The sequence below is a fragment of the Lingula anatina genome, chromosome 6 (assembly GCF_051362555.1).
Source record: "Lingula anatina isolate TDL-2025a chromosome 6, LinAna3.0, whole genome shotgun sequence".
Taxonomy (NCBI): Eukaryota; Metazoa; Brachiopoda; class Lingulata; order Lingulida; family Lingulidae; genus Lingula; species Lingula anatina.
The window spans coordinates 10,184,622-10,198,777 of NC_141772.1; the positions used below are offsets into that span (position 1 = coordinate 10,184,622).

Here is a 14,156-nt window from a genome sequence, read left to right on the forward strand (position 1 = left end):
CACACACACACAAACACAAAACAAAAGCTGTCCCATCTTTAAAACTGTTTTAATGCTTTGGAAGGTAAGGCCTCGAGATTTTTATCTATAAAACGTGTTAGCAGGACGGGGTCTTAGGGACCATTCCCAGACCCTATCGCGTACTAGCTGTGGATCAATCTATCTCTCAAAGCAGGGATATAATTTTCTGCTCAGAGGGGATTCTAGCTAAATGCTATCAAGTTAAACGTCATGCCAATTTTGCTTCAACTTACTAGAAAGTGATATGAAAAATGCACCGGTGAAAGTTCTTCTTCACAGTGGACAGTTAGACTCAAAACTTTGTGACCTGAGATGACATCTACATGTAGCCCCTGAGGGGACACGTGGGTGTCGCCATGTTGCCTGTCACCCGTCCGGCAGCCATATATATCAAGCGAGGGGGATTTTTTTTATTGCGGTCGCAATTTAAGTGAGCAGAGGGAATGTTTGTAAGTGATTCCAGGTCTTGATGATCGGAACAGTAGTTAAACTGTGAACAGTAAGTAAACCAGGTTATTCAAGGAGGCCTACTTTAAAGTACTAGTAGTTGAATCGAATGCTACATTTACTTTCATTTTGTAGTATGAATAGGTCTTTAAAATTTTTATATCTCATTCAGGTTAAAAGTTATTAATTTCTTAGACTGGGTTCCCATCCCTAGATCGATCCATGTGGATCGTCTAACTCCCTATAGGGAGTCTCACTAAATTGGCATCAACTCATCCAGCTTAAATGTCTGTCACGCCTACCGAATCAGCTAGGGTAAAGATATAATTACCCCCTAACAGCTTTACTAGGCGTGACAGACAATTGACCCGGTTAGGTTGATAATAGACAGTGAGACTCCCCAGGGAGATAGATCGATCCAAATATCTGTGGGAATGGTCCCTTATTGACACCATGTCTGTCAATTTTCAAAAATGAGTCAGAAGCTGCATCACTTTTTATGCCATCACCTGCGTCTGTCGTTGCTGTCGTCGCCGTCGTCGGCACTTTCAGCGTAAACACAATAAGTGGAAGACAGTTTTACTTCTTGGCTTTATATTTACAGAGCTGATGAATATTCATAAAACGCAGGTCAAGTTTGAAAATTAGCATGATCGGGCCATTATTGTAGAAGTTATGCTGTTTTTTCACTTTTCAGCATATATGCAACACTGTAAACACATTTCAAGGAAAACCAGTAGGCCTGTTGTCATGAAACTCAGAGGAGTAATCAATCTTACTAAAACGCAGGTCAAGTTCGAAAATCAGCATGATCGGTCTACTATTTAAGGAGTTATGCTGTTTTTTCACTTTTCAGCATATATGCAACACTGTAAACACAATAGAAGAAAAACAGATAAGCCAATTGACATTAAACTCACAGGAGTGGTCAATCTTACTAAAATGCAGGTTGAGTTCGAAAATCAGCATAATCGGGCCATTATTTTAGAAGTTATGCTGTTTTTTCACATTTCCTCAGATTCAATTCTTAGGCATGTTAACAGTCTCATTATTTAACTAATAAGATACGTTTAAGTGTTTGTTTGACATTTCCTGCATCTTTACAACATTGTTAGTTGATTAAGTAAAAGTGATGGTAAACTTGTTATCGTGTATTGTGCAGTTAAGTTTCAAAATTGGAAATAAACTCATATCATTGCAGTTTGTCAGATTCAATCATTCACTATGTTCAGAATCTCAGAAAGGAGGAAGTTGGACATTTAGCACTGTTCTATTGATATTTTTCCCATCTCATCAATTTTCTTAGTTGATCATATAAAAATGGCAGTAAACTGTTAATTTTGTTTTATGTTAAAAAATTGTTTAAGATGGGAAAAAAACCATTTAAGAACAGTGCTGTCTTGTTTACATTTTGGCATTTTCAAGGTGTGACTTTGAAGTTCCATGGGCCTGAAGACCTTTGCTAGTCCCATTTTCTGAATATCCATGATACTAATATTTTATTATTAAAAATTGATGGTCATTATGCTGTTAAACGTTATGTAATGTTGCGTTATGTAAAATTTAAAGAATCCCCTATTTTGGGCACTGCTCCCATGATGACCATTTAAGGAAAACTGTGTCACTTACTGTTCTCAAACTTACAGGAAAGAAACATGGGACTAAAATACAGCTTCAGTAGGCAATGCAGTCTGTTTGGTAAATTTTTTCTGGCAGTTGAACAGTTTTTTGTGAAAATTTTATTTTTCACATATTGGCATTTTCAGGGGGTGACTTAGAACCTCCACTGGCTTGAAGACCCATGCTAGTCACATTTTCTGAAAATCCATTACACATATATTTTATTATTAAAAGTTGATGGTCATTATGCTGTTAAGCATTATGTAATGTTGCATCAAAATAGACTAGAAGAAAACACAATTTTGGGTGCTGCTGCTATGGTGACCATTATGGGAAAACCATGTTACTTATGATTGTCAAACTTTCAAAAAAGAAACACAGGACTAAAATGCAGCCTGAGTTGGAAAAGCAGTCTAATTGGCTTCTTTTTCTGGAAGTTATACATTTTAGTGAAATATTCATTTTTATTGTGTTGGCATATTCATTGTGGGACTCAGAGCTCCCATGGACATGAAGCCAAATGGATGCAAATTTGCTACATGTCCATGCTATTTATAGTCAATAATCAAAATTGGTGATAATTATTCTGTTATTTATTATGTCATGTTACATCAAAATTGACAAAAATCTTTTTGCACTGCTACTACAAACATTATGAAAAGAAAACTGTGTTACTTATTATTATTTTTAACTGACAAGTTTGATTTTTAGGATTGGAATGCAGTTCAAATTAGAAAGCCAGCTCAGCTGGGTTATCATTTATTATTGAATTTATGCAATTTTGTGTGAAATTTTCATTTTTCTCATTCTGGTATTTTCAAAGTGTGAACTTGAACTCCCATGGGCCTGAAGCCTTATGCTTGTTACACATTTTACTTACATTGGTATTACCTGCTGAGCATAATTAAAATTTGATTTTGAATTTGCAGTTAAGCATAATGTACTTTTGCATCAGAATTGACAATAGCTTATTTTGTGCATTGTTATTTTCTGCTTTTTGTCTGTACATTTGACAGCTTTGCTGCCTTGTTTCACTCCTTATAATTCTGTGGGAACTTGAAATTTGTCCCAGAAAAAGTAAAGGAGCAAGGCATGAACAAACAGTTTAGAAATTTGATTCTAGAATTTTCCCAAGCAGGGTAATGACCATGAGAAAAACAGAAAGAAAATTATAGGGCCACAAGTGTGTGAAATGTGGGAAATACTGTACAAAATGATATAATGTCGTATCTTATAAAACAGGCAGTAGAAATTGGTGTCATGGTATATATTATATAATACATTTTTCTGCCCTTTACTGACTTTAGAAGAATTCAATTTAAAAATTTGCCTTTAATTTTTTTTACTTTCAACCTTTCCTAGATTGTCAAAACAGTGCCCAGCTGCAGGCATGCAGTAGTACTAGCTGTTGTTGTTGCGGGGGCGTCTCGATAGTCCGAAGGTTCATTGGTCCGAAGGTTCATTGGTCCGAAAATTCGTAAATTTTTCATCAGATTTTCAACAAAAAGGTTCATTGGTCCGAAGGTTCATTAGTCCGAAAATTAAAGGTCCATTGGTCCGAAGGTTCATTAGTCCGAAGGTTCGATAGTCCGAAGGTTCATTAGTCCGAAGGTTCGATAGTCCGAAACATTTTAAGATGTTCTTCGATTTTAAGAATTATAATTACAAACGGAATCTAAGGGTGCGTTCCCAACGAAACTATCAGTCTACGTAGATTGATCCAACTCCACCAGGATTCTCACTGTATGCAATCAGATTAGCAATCCTGGAGCAGCTAGGGGGTGATTAACGTTCGTGTGAACTCAGCTGCAGCTTCTAAAAATCTTTATCATTTCGTTTTGAGTGCGACCGAAACGCACGTGAAAATTATCCATATAGGTCGTATTGTTTCCGTGAACTACTCTTTACAATGTGGGGAAGTTTGGGGATATGCAATGGCTACCCTCTCCAACTCATGAACACCATACATGTTTCACATGAAATATTGAATAAAGATTGGAACGCATAAAATGAGAGGACGCTTATAATGACATTTAATCGAATGGCCTGTGCTATTATTTTTGAATTGTATAAGAACACATTACTTAAAAGGACACAAAAGAGGATTTTCGCGCCAAAATTGATTTATCCTGATTTATCCCGAGGTTAACACTACTTTTCCGCGATTTACCAACCTTTAATCTATCATTCCCGGCACTCGCCATCGCTCTGTAACATTTTTGGAAAATACAATAAAAAGAAAACCTCCGCTTAAGCGGAGGTTTACCAACAACCACCTCCATTTTCATAATTGAGCTCTCTAGACTTCCGGATCTCGCGAGATTCTCGTATTGCGACCTAGTTAAAACCAGTTCAAGCTGCCGGGAAAGGACAACGTGAAACAGGAGGCTCAGTTATGCTGGGAGTCCTTCGAAGAAGCGAAGACAGATAACAAAAAGAAAAAAGAAACAGCCTTTACAAAAAACATGCGTAAAACAGTGTATCAGCAAATGTACGACAGGCAAACAATAAACACCGGCGAGGAAGAAGGCAGATGAAAACCTGCTTGGGTGGCCATGGATACGAAGAATGGCCTGGCCGCGAAGTATTTACTGGATTTGTGAGTACCATATACAATAATCTTTGAGATAAGACACCAGTGAAAATATTTATTAAGCACAGAGATTTATGTTTATTTACGTGTGTTCGTTGTATATCTTAACGATTGTCAGGCTCGTCTGTCAAAATATGCCATGAAATTGTAACTAATATGAGTGGTATCGATGACAGAAATTGCAAGTGTTGCTCATATGTCGACTCTGACAGGGTTTGGGTTAGTTTATAGAGCAAAGAAAGTTTAAATAAAAACGGACATGGTGGGAGATACTAGTCTCATTACATATACATTACAATGACCAGGGCGAATTTTTGACTTACCGAGGGCACATTTCTTGTGCCTCTAACATCTAGGCATACCACAGTAATTAAGACATATGACAAAGATGCTATTTCTTTAGGCATCTAAATCCCAAAATGAATGCGCAGAAGCTGTTATTGTATCTAAGTTTAACCCAATGTTAAATGGCATGTCAACTATAAGTGAAAATAAATAGTAGTATTTTGATTTAATATTTTAAAGACAATTTGTCTCCTTTTTACATTAAAAATAAATAAATCAGAAAGGGGATATTGCATGTTTATGTTTGGTACATCTCTCTAATGTATTAAATAGTCCAGAGTTATAATTTAGATCATACAATTTTAACTTCCAACCAGTATTTCGGAGATTAAACCAATATGAAGTGATCAAGAAACTTCAAAATTAAGTTGTAGTTAATACTAGTGCAGTTGAAGATGACAGTCTAGATAATTTAAGGTGATCATATTGAGAAAAATGGCATTTATACTTATTTCAGTTGAGTTTTATACTTATTTCAGTTATGTTTTTACATAATTTTTCTCAAACTCGATTATCTTATTTTATGTACTGTTGCTTTTTTTTTTTTTTTTTGGTTGCAGTATCAAGGTAACTTTTACCTATGGTATGCCTGAACTGGAAGAAGTGCAGATGGAAGAGGTGAAGATGCTGAAGAAGAGGGAATTAAAGGATCCTGATGATCCAACATGGGACTAAAACATGTCTTTAGAGTAAGCAGAATTTTAATAAGCTGATATTCACTCCTCATATATTAGGCATATAGGTGCATGATTTCTCTTTTATCAATTTTTTTTCCAAATTGGCGACACATAATGTAAACATAATGCAAGACTCTATTTCCTCCGTCAACTGAAACGAGCTAAGCTTTACCAAAGTATTGTGCACTCAATTTTAGAATATGCCTGCCCTGTGTGGCATCCAGGACTAACTATAGAGCAATGCAAACTCTAAGAGACTGACCAAACTCGTGCTTTGAAGATTATTTTCCCTGACCTATACTATGATGAAATCCTGAACCTGGCATATGTGTACTTTAGATAAACGAAGAGATCTGTGCAAAACTTTCTTTTACAAAATAACTGAATCCTCTGACAAACTGAATCACATCTTTATTGATCAATCCAATCGTCTTTTAAGATCAAACAATAGTAACAAAGTGCCACAATTTAAGACCGACAGATTCTGATGCTCTTTATTCCGTATGCACTTTTAAATTTCCAATAGTATTATGTTGTCTTTTATCCTAAGTACAATAATTTTAAAGTTCAATTAGCAGTCTTTTAACTCAGTTTTATTCAAGCAAATATTCACTTTATTTTCATTATAATTTTCTTAACACTATGTACAACTTCAACCCACTGGGTTGCAATCTTAATAAATTATTATTATTATTATTTTGATTTGCTTTTTTAGACCTAAAGGTTATGAGCAACTGCCAGTATGATGTCCTGAAGAAGAGTTTTTTACATGGAAGAGGAACTCCATGGCTCTCCACCAAAAAAAGATGAACTTTTCTTGAGGGTCCAAAGCGGGGACGAGTTGGATAGTGAGAGACTTTTCCTGACTTTCGAGTGCTGCTTACAGGATATATTCAGTGAACTCATCTAGCCAAAGTGACAAAGCATAATCTGCTGACTTCAAACCATCTAGCACTAACATGTATGCTATAATGCAGACAGATTGGAAATCAAGGTGGTCTTTCCTCCCAAACCTAAGTCATATGCATGATATTGAGAATAAACCATTTTGGTCCAGCATTTACTTCTTAAAACTTAATGACATCAAATGTATTATGGAATATGGTACTGGTGGCATATTGTGATTTCAACTTGATTTTAAACCAGTGTGTTGTTAGATTTTGTAAGATCACCAGTTGCAGTTTTGTGACTTTGTTACAGCATAAAATTCTGTATTTGGCAAATGACTGCATGTCATTTCTTTTAAGACCTACAAAAATGGTTTGAGTGAACACTTGTGCCTGTATTCAATTCTCCACTCAGCCATTATTTAGAATTCATGCAGGGAAGCTATGCCTGTATTTTTTAAAGAAATATTTATACCTTTCTATTTATTCCCTGCACATCTTGGAAAAGTATGTGTGAATATCTTACTGATGAAACAATTTATGTTTGTGTAAGTTGGGTTGGTCCTTTCTTATGACACATCCCTTTGCATGGAGACAGCTCACATGAGTCAATACACTGACAGAGAGGGGGATAATTTGTTGATCTGCAATCCTCATGGGTCTGCATGTACATCAGACTCTTAACATGATAGCCTGGCTATTAATAAGTCTCTCTCAAAAATGTTATCATACTATAATGTGTACTGCACAATGTGAAAGTTTGTGAATGCTTGAATAGAAGGCTTATTTATGAAGATGGCATTAATGAGTATGAAAATAATTATGCATTCTAGCTTACAGAATCTGTGTATGTCTTATTCATTACATGTGACAGGTAATAATAAAGATGATTTGGCCAAATTCCAAACTTATGTAGCAAACTTTGTTTATTCTTGTATTTTTGCCAAATATAAATAAAAGATGTTTCAATATTTAAACTTTTATTTCATTCATAATCTCTACCCAGTTAATGCTTCATTGATACTGCAGCTTATGCTTTGTACATAACAATATGTTAATTAATAATAACAGTTGGATAGTACATGTTAATTTACTAAAGGGCTAGTTCTTAGAAAAACATGTTCGACATTAAAATATATTCTAAAAAAGTTTTCAAGTATTGCATTAGAATTGAATCTTTGGATGTATTTGACAAAATTATAAAATTATTGAAGAGTTGACAATGCACAGAAAATAAAGGCCTTGAGGCTCTCGCTGATCTCAGTCTTGTCACTTTAAATACATGTACATGGGCATTATAATATAAAACTGTTCACTCGGTTTTGGTAAAAGGTGGTGGATCATGTGGTCATCGCTGCAAATTTTTTGTAGCAGTCTTTTACACAACTTGTCACACCGACATTGAAGTGATGCAGTATTGTAAGATTGGAGTGCTTCCTGGTATGAGTTTTCCAGACATAACTTGAGGCACTGTAATAGTAAAATTACATAAAATGGTTATAAAGAAAAAAATGTATTGATATTATCATAACAGCACTATTCTTTAACAAAAATCAACAAATTAGAGGGCATGATCACTACATGATAACCAGCTTATTATAAAGAAGCAAGTCTGATTATGGCAAAAAAAAAATTAAATTTAAATATCTGCAGCTGCATTAAATCATAAAGGCCACAAGAAGAAATAACATAATCACACATGGTTTCAAAGAACTGATGTAAAAAAATCACACTAATATTCCCCACTTGGAATTAGAATTTTGACTAGCTAATTTACTACAGTAAAGTGCTAAACCGTACCAAATGGCACTGTTCACCCTCTAAAATACCAAAGTTTTAAGCAGGCCCAGGACCCCACGCCAACTAGGGGGGGTCGGCTTTGCATCCGCGGACCCCCCCCCCCCCCCTTTCAAATAATCCTGGATCCGCCCATGTTATACTGCTAAAATTATTAACATACCTGATCTCTTCACTCGTGCTTGAAGGGGTGTATCACCCAATTCCTCCTCTGAAAGGCTAAAAAATCATTCCTTATAATCATATTCATTGACAATATTATTAAATTTACAAATAAGCTAACGTAGTTACGTGCCGTACAAAGAACACCCTCTAACCCCACTAGTACTCGAGTTACATTGTATATCTCATGGGATTCCCCTGCGAGAATATGGTGTGAGGTTAGTCTGTAAGTACTGGTAGATGACCACATTGAGCAGAAAAGGGTATTCCTCCTGCTTTACAGAACTATACACCTCAGGGGTAAAGTGCACTATCTCGCTTCTTATAACTAGTAGTACGTACCCAGTGCGAGTGATTTGGCTGCGAGTGCGTTACCCGAGGAAACGTTAATTATTAGCAGTTATCTACGCTTTTTAACTTCCTCTGCCAGACATTTTGATTTCCACTGCCATCTTCCCATTTTAAAGTACTTTTGGTAAATATAACTCGCTTACCTGCAAAGATTCGATGAGCAATTCCTCTTCTCCTTCACGTCCACGCTCACCTTCGAAACGACATGCTGTCTGCATTGTTTACATCTCGTATCTGAGTCGAGAAGCCGCGTTATTTCAAACTGTGTCAAGATGGCTGACGCCCGGGGTTCGAAAGTGGACGGTGAATATGATTCTTTTTTTCGATATTGATTAAGGCCATTTACCTGTCATTTTATGCTTTACCCATAGCAATTGTTGTCAGATAAGTTAAAAAAGAAGCAATCCATGCACTAAAAAGGCGTTTTTAATCCTATTTTTTGTCCCTTTAAATTATGTAAAAGTTATAGAATAATTGCATTTCCAAACAAACTATGTTGTTGTTCGCACAGCCCACTCCCCTCCCCTCCCCCCCCCCCCCCCCCCAAAAAAAAAAAAGAAAAAAATAAAAAACAGCCGTTCCGCCAGCAGTATTGTATTACTCATAGGGATGAGGATGAATTAACTGGAGTGTAAACTTGGCATATAAACAAAAATTACGAGCATTTACGAAAACAAACTTTTCCCTTACTAGGGCTTTAAACATAAAAATTGTATCAGAATACAGTAATATGCTCAAATATCCACAAATAGTAATACATATTTAATTCCACCCCCTCTTCCCCAGCAATACTGAAGGTGCTGAAACGTTTATAATCTGAAATAGAAATGTGGCAACGCCATATCAACCCGGTGGTCCTATTTATTTATTTATTTATTTATTTATTTATTTATTGAACGTAAAATACAAGTGAGAAGGCAGTTTGAACATGTTGAAATATTCTAAAACAGTTAAACTTCTAATCTGATGAACAACATCAAAAATGCTGTCTTTGTAACAAATTCATTTAAACGAAGAAAAACGTACTATGCAAAAGTAGATACACTCGTGACTCGTGAGAAAATTTCCATTTGATTTTACAAAATAAACCTTTGCAGTTAAATATCGTCAACTTCCAATCCCATGAAAAACATCAAGATCGTTTTTTTTTTTTTTTTTTTTTTTGTAACTAATGTTATATGCTAGTATTGACGTTATTTTTGCCCGTGCAGACCTAACTTTTAAACCCTCTACCAGGGAGACTGATAGATTTTTTACAGATATTCACAGATGTGTCTCTAGATAAATAGGTGGTCATTTTGAGACACTAACAATTTTCGGGGCCCTTTAGCGGGCCCCAGATCCTACGCCAAGGGGGGTGGGGGCTTTGCATCCTTGGATCCGCCCCTGTACATGTAATTCACTATACACTTATACAGCGGGCCTACATTCGGACTATCGAACCTTCGGACTATCGAACCTTCGGACTAATGAACCTTCGGACTAATGAACCTTCGGACTATCGAACCTTCGGACCAATGAACCTTCAATGCACATTCGGACCATTGAACCTTCGGACCAATGAACCTTCGGACTATTGAACCTTCGGACTATCGCTACGGCCCCGTTGTTGCAGCAAGTTGGAACTCCTTGTTACATTTAAGACATTCCTTCTAAACTCTAAATACTTACTAGTAGCTTTAGTTTGATGCCCCATACACACCCTTTATACAGGGGAGGTTTGAGGCCGTCTTCTGGGTCTTCTGGAAGACGGTCAGATATTAAGTTTACATTGACAGGTACCTATTTTTTCTGTTGGAAGACGGTCAAAAATGGAGGCTGATATAAAAGATAATTTGGAAGACTGTCAGAAAATATCTCTGGATCCACCCCTGTTATACTATTGCTAAAAGGCTATGGAAATAGATTCACTGCTCAAATGACACTTGTTTTTTACCATTGATTCTTTCTTGGAATTGATTATGGAATTCGGTAAAGTTACAAGAGCATATGACATCAAATATTTTACCTTGTAGAAACTTTTTTTTATAAATTTAGAAGGGGCCAGTCGAGGTCCAACTATTATCTTCAATCTCCCCTACAAAGTACCAAGTAAGTTGCAACAATTTTCTGTCGGTCATTTGGAATGAATATTTATTTCTTTATCATACCTTTATCATACATATTTCAAACTTTTCATCTTCAGGTAAGCCATGGCTACCAGCAGGTCTAGATCTGTACCAGACAGCTATAACTTTACAGTGGTATATGATGGATGTTTATCTTGGGACGACAAGACTGACTCCACCAAATTATCCTATGAGTTTGTGAAATTACTTCAAGAAAAAGCCAGAAAACAAGGCATTATTTGCTTTCTTCCACACTTGATGTTAAATGCAGGGGAAATGGAAAAGAGAGAAATTTATTCTGCTGTGGAAAATTCTGATCATGTCATACTTGTTATGACTGAGGGTTATTTAAGAAAAATGGGTGGTAAAAAAAGTCTAGATAGCCAGAATGATCCAGATTTGATGTTGCAGCAAATCCATTATAACATAATAGACTACAAAATTTCTGAAAATGCTGATGGAATTATCGTAGTGCCTATTTACCTGCAAACACGTAAGAAGGAAATTTCCCTTGGTGCGTACAGATCCATACAGTTTAGAAAGAAAGAAGATTGGGATGATGAAGAAAATTGGGAGAAAATCTGGAATCTCATTACAAAAGGTACAGAGTACTGTAAGAGTATTTGCCATGGAAATTTTTATGTCACATCATTTAACTAGAGGTACATGTATATATGGTATTGACTCTATCTTCTCAATGAACATAGCAGTCTTCTAGTTAAATGATTTTGCAATCATTTATATCAACTAAATTTCTGTACAGCATTTATAGTGTTTTGACTGTATAGAATACAACTGTAGGGTACCCTGCTTTCTATTTTGTGCCACAACTCGATAAGAATATTCTTACTATAATTTAAGAAATTATGTCTTAAAATTTTTTCCTATTGTAAAGATCTAGTCATTGCTATAAAAAGTTCAAAACAAAATCTCTTTTAAGGTTTTAATGTGTGCAAATGAATGTATAAATTATTGGAAAAGAAGAGTTCATACCATCATCCTACATGCATGCTGTCTTTTATTGTTAGGCTTCCACATGATTTTTACACCTATTTGTGTGTGTGTGTGTGTGTGTGTGTGTGTGTGTATGCTTGTGTTATACTTTGAGAAATGTCTCAGAAAAGATAAAGAGACAGTTGGGTAGTATGACTTTCATATATATGTTGAATACTTTAGTATTATAATAATTTCATAAATTGCCAGGTCTGGAGGCATCAGTGTTGACTGGGTCTGCAGTATCTTCTCAAGGGTCCAGTGGGCCAGAGGCTGGGGAATCAGGTAACAGAAAAAATAGGTTATTTTAAGGACTATAAGTATACAGGACTTCAAGCTTCAAATGATGTCCATTGTGCTACCTTTTTAATCAATTGTGAAACATTCAAGGTTGTACTGCTGAGCTGAAATAGTTCGCAGCAAATACCATTTTTATTTATTTGTATATATGCAAAAACAATCATATATATATATATAAATTTTTAATAAAACTGTCTAATAAAATTATGATTTACTGAAATATCTGAGGGCTCAAAAGGAATGACTTGGTTCCCACGTGTTGGTTCCCCTTAACCTATTGTACTAGCAGGATCTGAGGAGATTCTTACCAAAATGCATTCATTTGAAGCAGCTTAAATGTCTGTCACACCCAATGAAGCTGTTAGGGGGCAATTAACATTTGTGCATCCTAAAACTGAATGCAATTTAGTGAGAAACCCCTCGGAGATAGATTGATCCTGCTTGTAGAATAGGGTTATGGAAATGGTCCCATAGACAGAGCTTCATCTGATGGCAAATATATTTTCTAGCTCAAAATGATTCCAACCAGGGAGTGAGAAGCCAAGAACCTGCTGCTGCTGCTGTAAGTGCGACTGCCACTGAAACCGCTGAAAATCCCCAGGATTCAATGCAGTTTGAATCGCTGACATCAGGTTTGTATAACAATATGTATTGTGTGTTGTAATGAACGATTAGAGAATACATTTTGTCATGTTATAATAATAATAATAATAATAATAATAATAATAATAATAATAATTATTATTATTATTATTATTATTATTATTATTATTATTGTTATTATTATTATTATTATTAATATAAGCTGTAGCATATAGTCTGGAAAGGGATACTTCTCTGAAATTCTGTTACACGTGTGTCCCTTTATATGCTGAAAGTAACCATGTATGCAGTGTAAAGTGTGAATATTTTTTAATTCCACAGACGCCAGAGTAAGTTCCGAAGAGACAGCAGGGTCTTCAACTGCTGATAGTAAGACAGATGCCCAACAGAGGTCTGATTCAACTGAAGATGATAGCACAGCTTCTCGAGATCACCATCCAGGATCTCCGCCATGTGTAAACATGGATTCCAGTTCCAGTGGTGCAAGGAGTAAGGTTTTTTTCATCATGATTGGTGCAGTGTTCTGTACTGCAACAGTTTGAGTCACTGGCATCTTAATGGCCTGGTTATTGTGTTAGAGTTACCTAAAAGCACTGTAGTGGATTTGGGGGTGGAGGTGGGGGTGTCAGGGGGGTTTTGTCTACCCCCCCCCCCCCCCCCCCCCCATTTTCCGTTTCTGTGTACTGTAAGAGTATTTGCTGTGGGAATTTATATCACATCATTTAACTAGAGGAACATGTATATATGGTGTTGACTCTTATCTTCTCAATGAAGATATCAGTCTTCTAGTAAGATGATTTTGGAATCATATCAATTAAATTTCTGTACAGCATTTATGGTGTTTTGACTGTACTGTATAGAATACAACTGTAGGGTACCCTGCTTTCTATTTTGTGCCACCACTCTATAAGAATATTGTTACTATAATTTAAGAAATTATGTCTTAAATTTTTTTCTAATTGCAAATTAAGATCTAGTCATTGCCATAAAAGCTGGTGTTCAAAACAAAATCTCCTTTAAGGTTTTAATGTGTGCAATTGAATGTAGAAATTATTGGAAAAGAAGAGTTCATATCATTAACACTGCCACCCCCTCCCCCAAATTTCGGTGTCCTTCTGTGGGTAAAATCCTGGATATGTTAAACCTAGGACCTAAAATATTTATCTTCTATCCTAAATTAGACTTACTGTAATTATAATAATTATATTTGTTTGAGAAGTGTCTCAGATAAATTTAGAGACAGCTGACTAGT

The 14,156-nt window shown here is 35.8% G+C and overlaps 1 protein-coding gene and 2 long non-coding RNA genes across 4 annotated transcripts; 2 read left to right on the forward strand and 1 right to left on the reverse strand.

The window, feature by feature from the left end:
• Nucleotides 1-399: 399 nt before the first annotated feature.
• LOC106179262 (uncharacterized) lies at nt 400-13,517 on the forward strand. Of its 2 annotated transcripts, none has more exons than XM_087015434.1 (5): nt 400-520; nt 11,086-11,609; nt 12,212-12,286; nt 12,811-12,933; nt 13,226-13,514. In XM_087015434.1, exons 2-5 carry the CDS (start codon nt 11,093-11,095, stop codon nt 13,444-13,446), a joined length of 936 nt encoding a protein of 311 aa, XP_086871560.1. In that variant the 5' UTR covers nt 400-520; nt 11,086-11,092; the 3' UTR covers nt 13,447-13,514. The 2 variants fall into 2 exon arrangements, with proteins under 2 accessions (XP_086871560.1, XP_086871561.1); XM_087015435.1 differs by having other exon boundaries at nt 408-470; nt 13,226-13,517.
• On the forward strand, nt 4,168-7,848 carry LOC147761109 (uncharacterized). Its single transcript, XR_015335055.1, has 3 exons — nt 4,168-4,687; nt 5,587-5,715; nt 6,419-7,848. It is a non-coding gene; the product is annotated as an uncharacterized LOC147761109 (long non-coding RNA).
• LOC147761110 (uncharacterized) lies at nt 7,554-8,866 on the reverse strand. Its single transcript, XR_015335054.1, has 2 exons — nt 8,551-8,866; nt 7,554-8,060 (listed from the first exon to the last, which is right to left on the reverse strand). It is a non-coding gene; the product is annotated as an uncharacterized LOC147761110 (long non-coding RNA).
• Nucleotides 13,518-14,156: the final 639 nt, after the last annotated feature.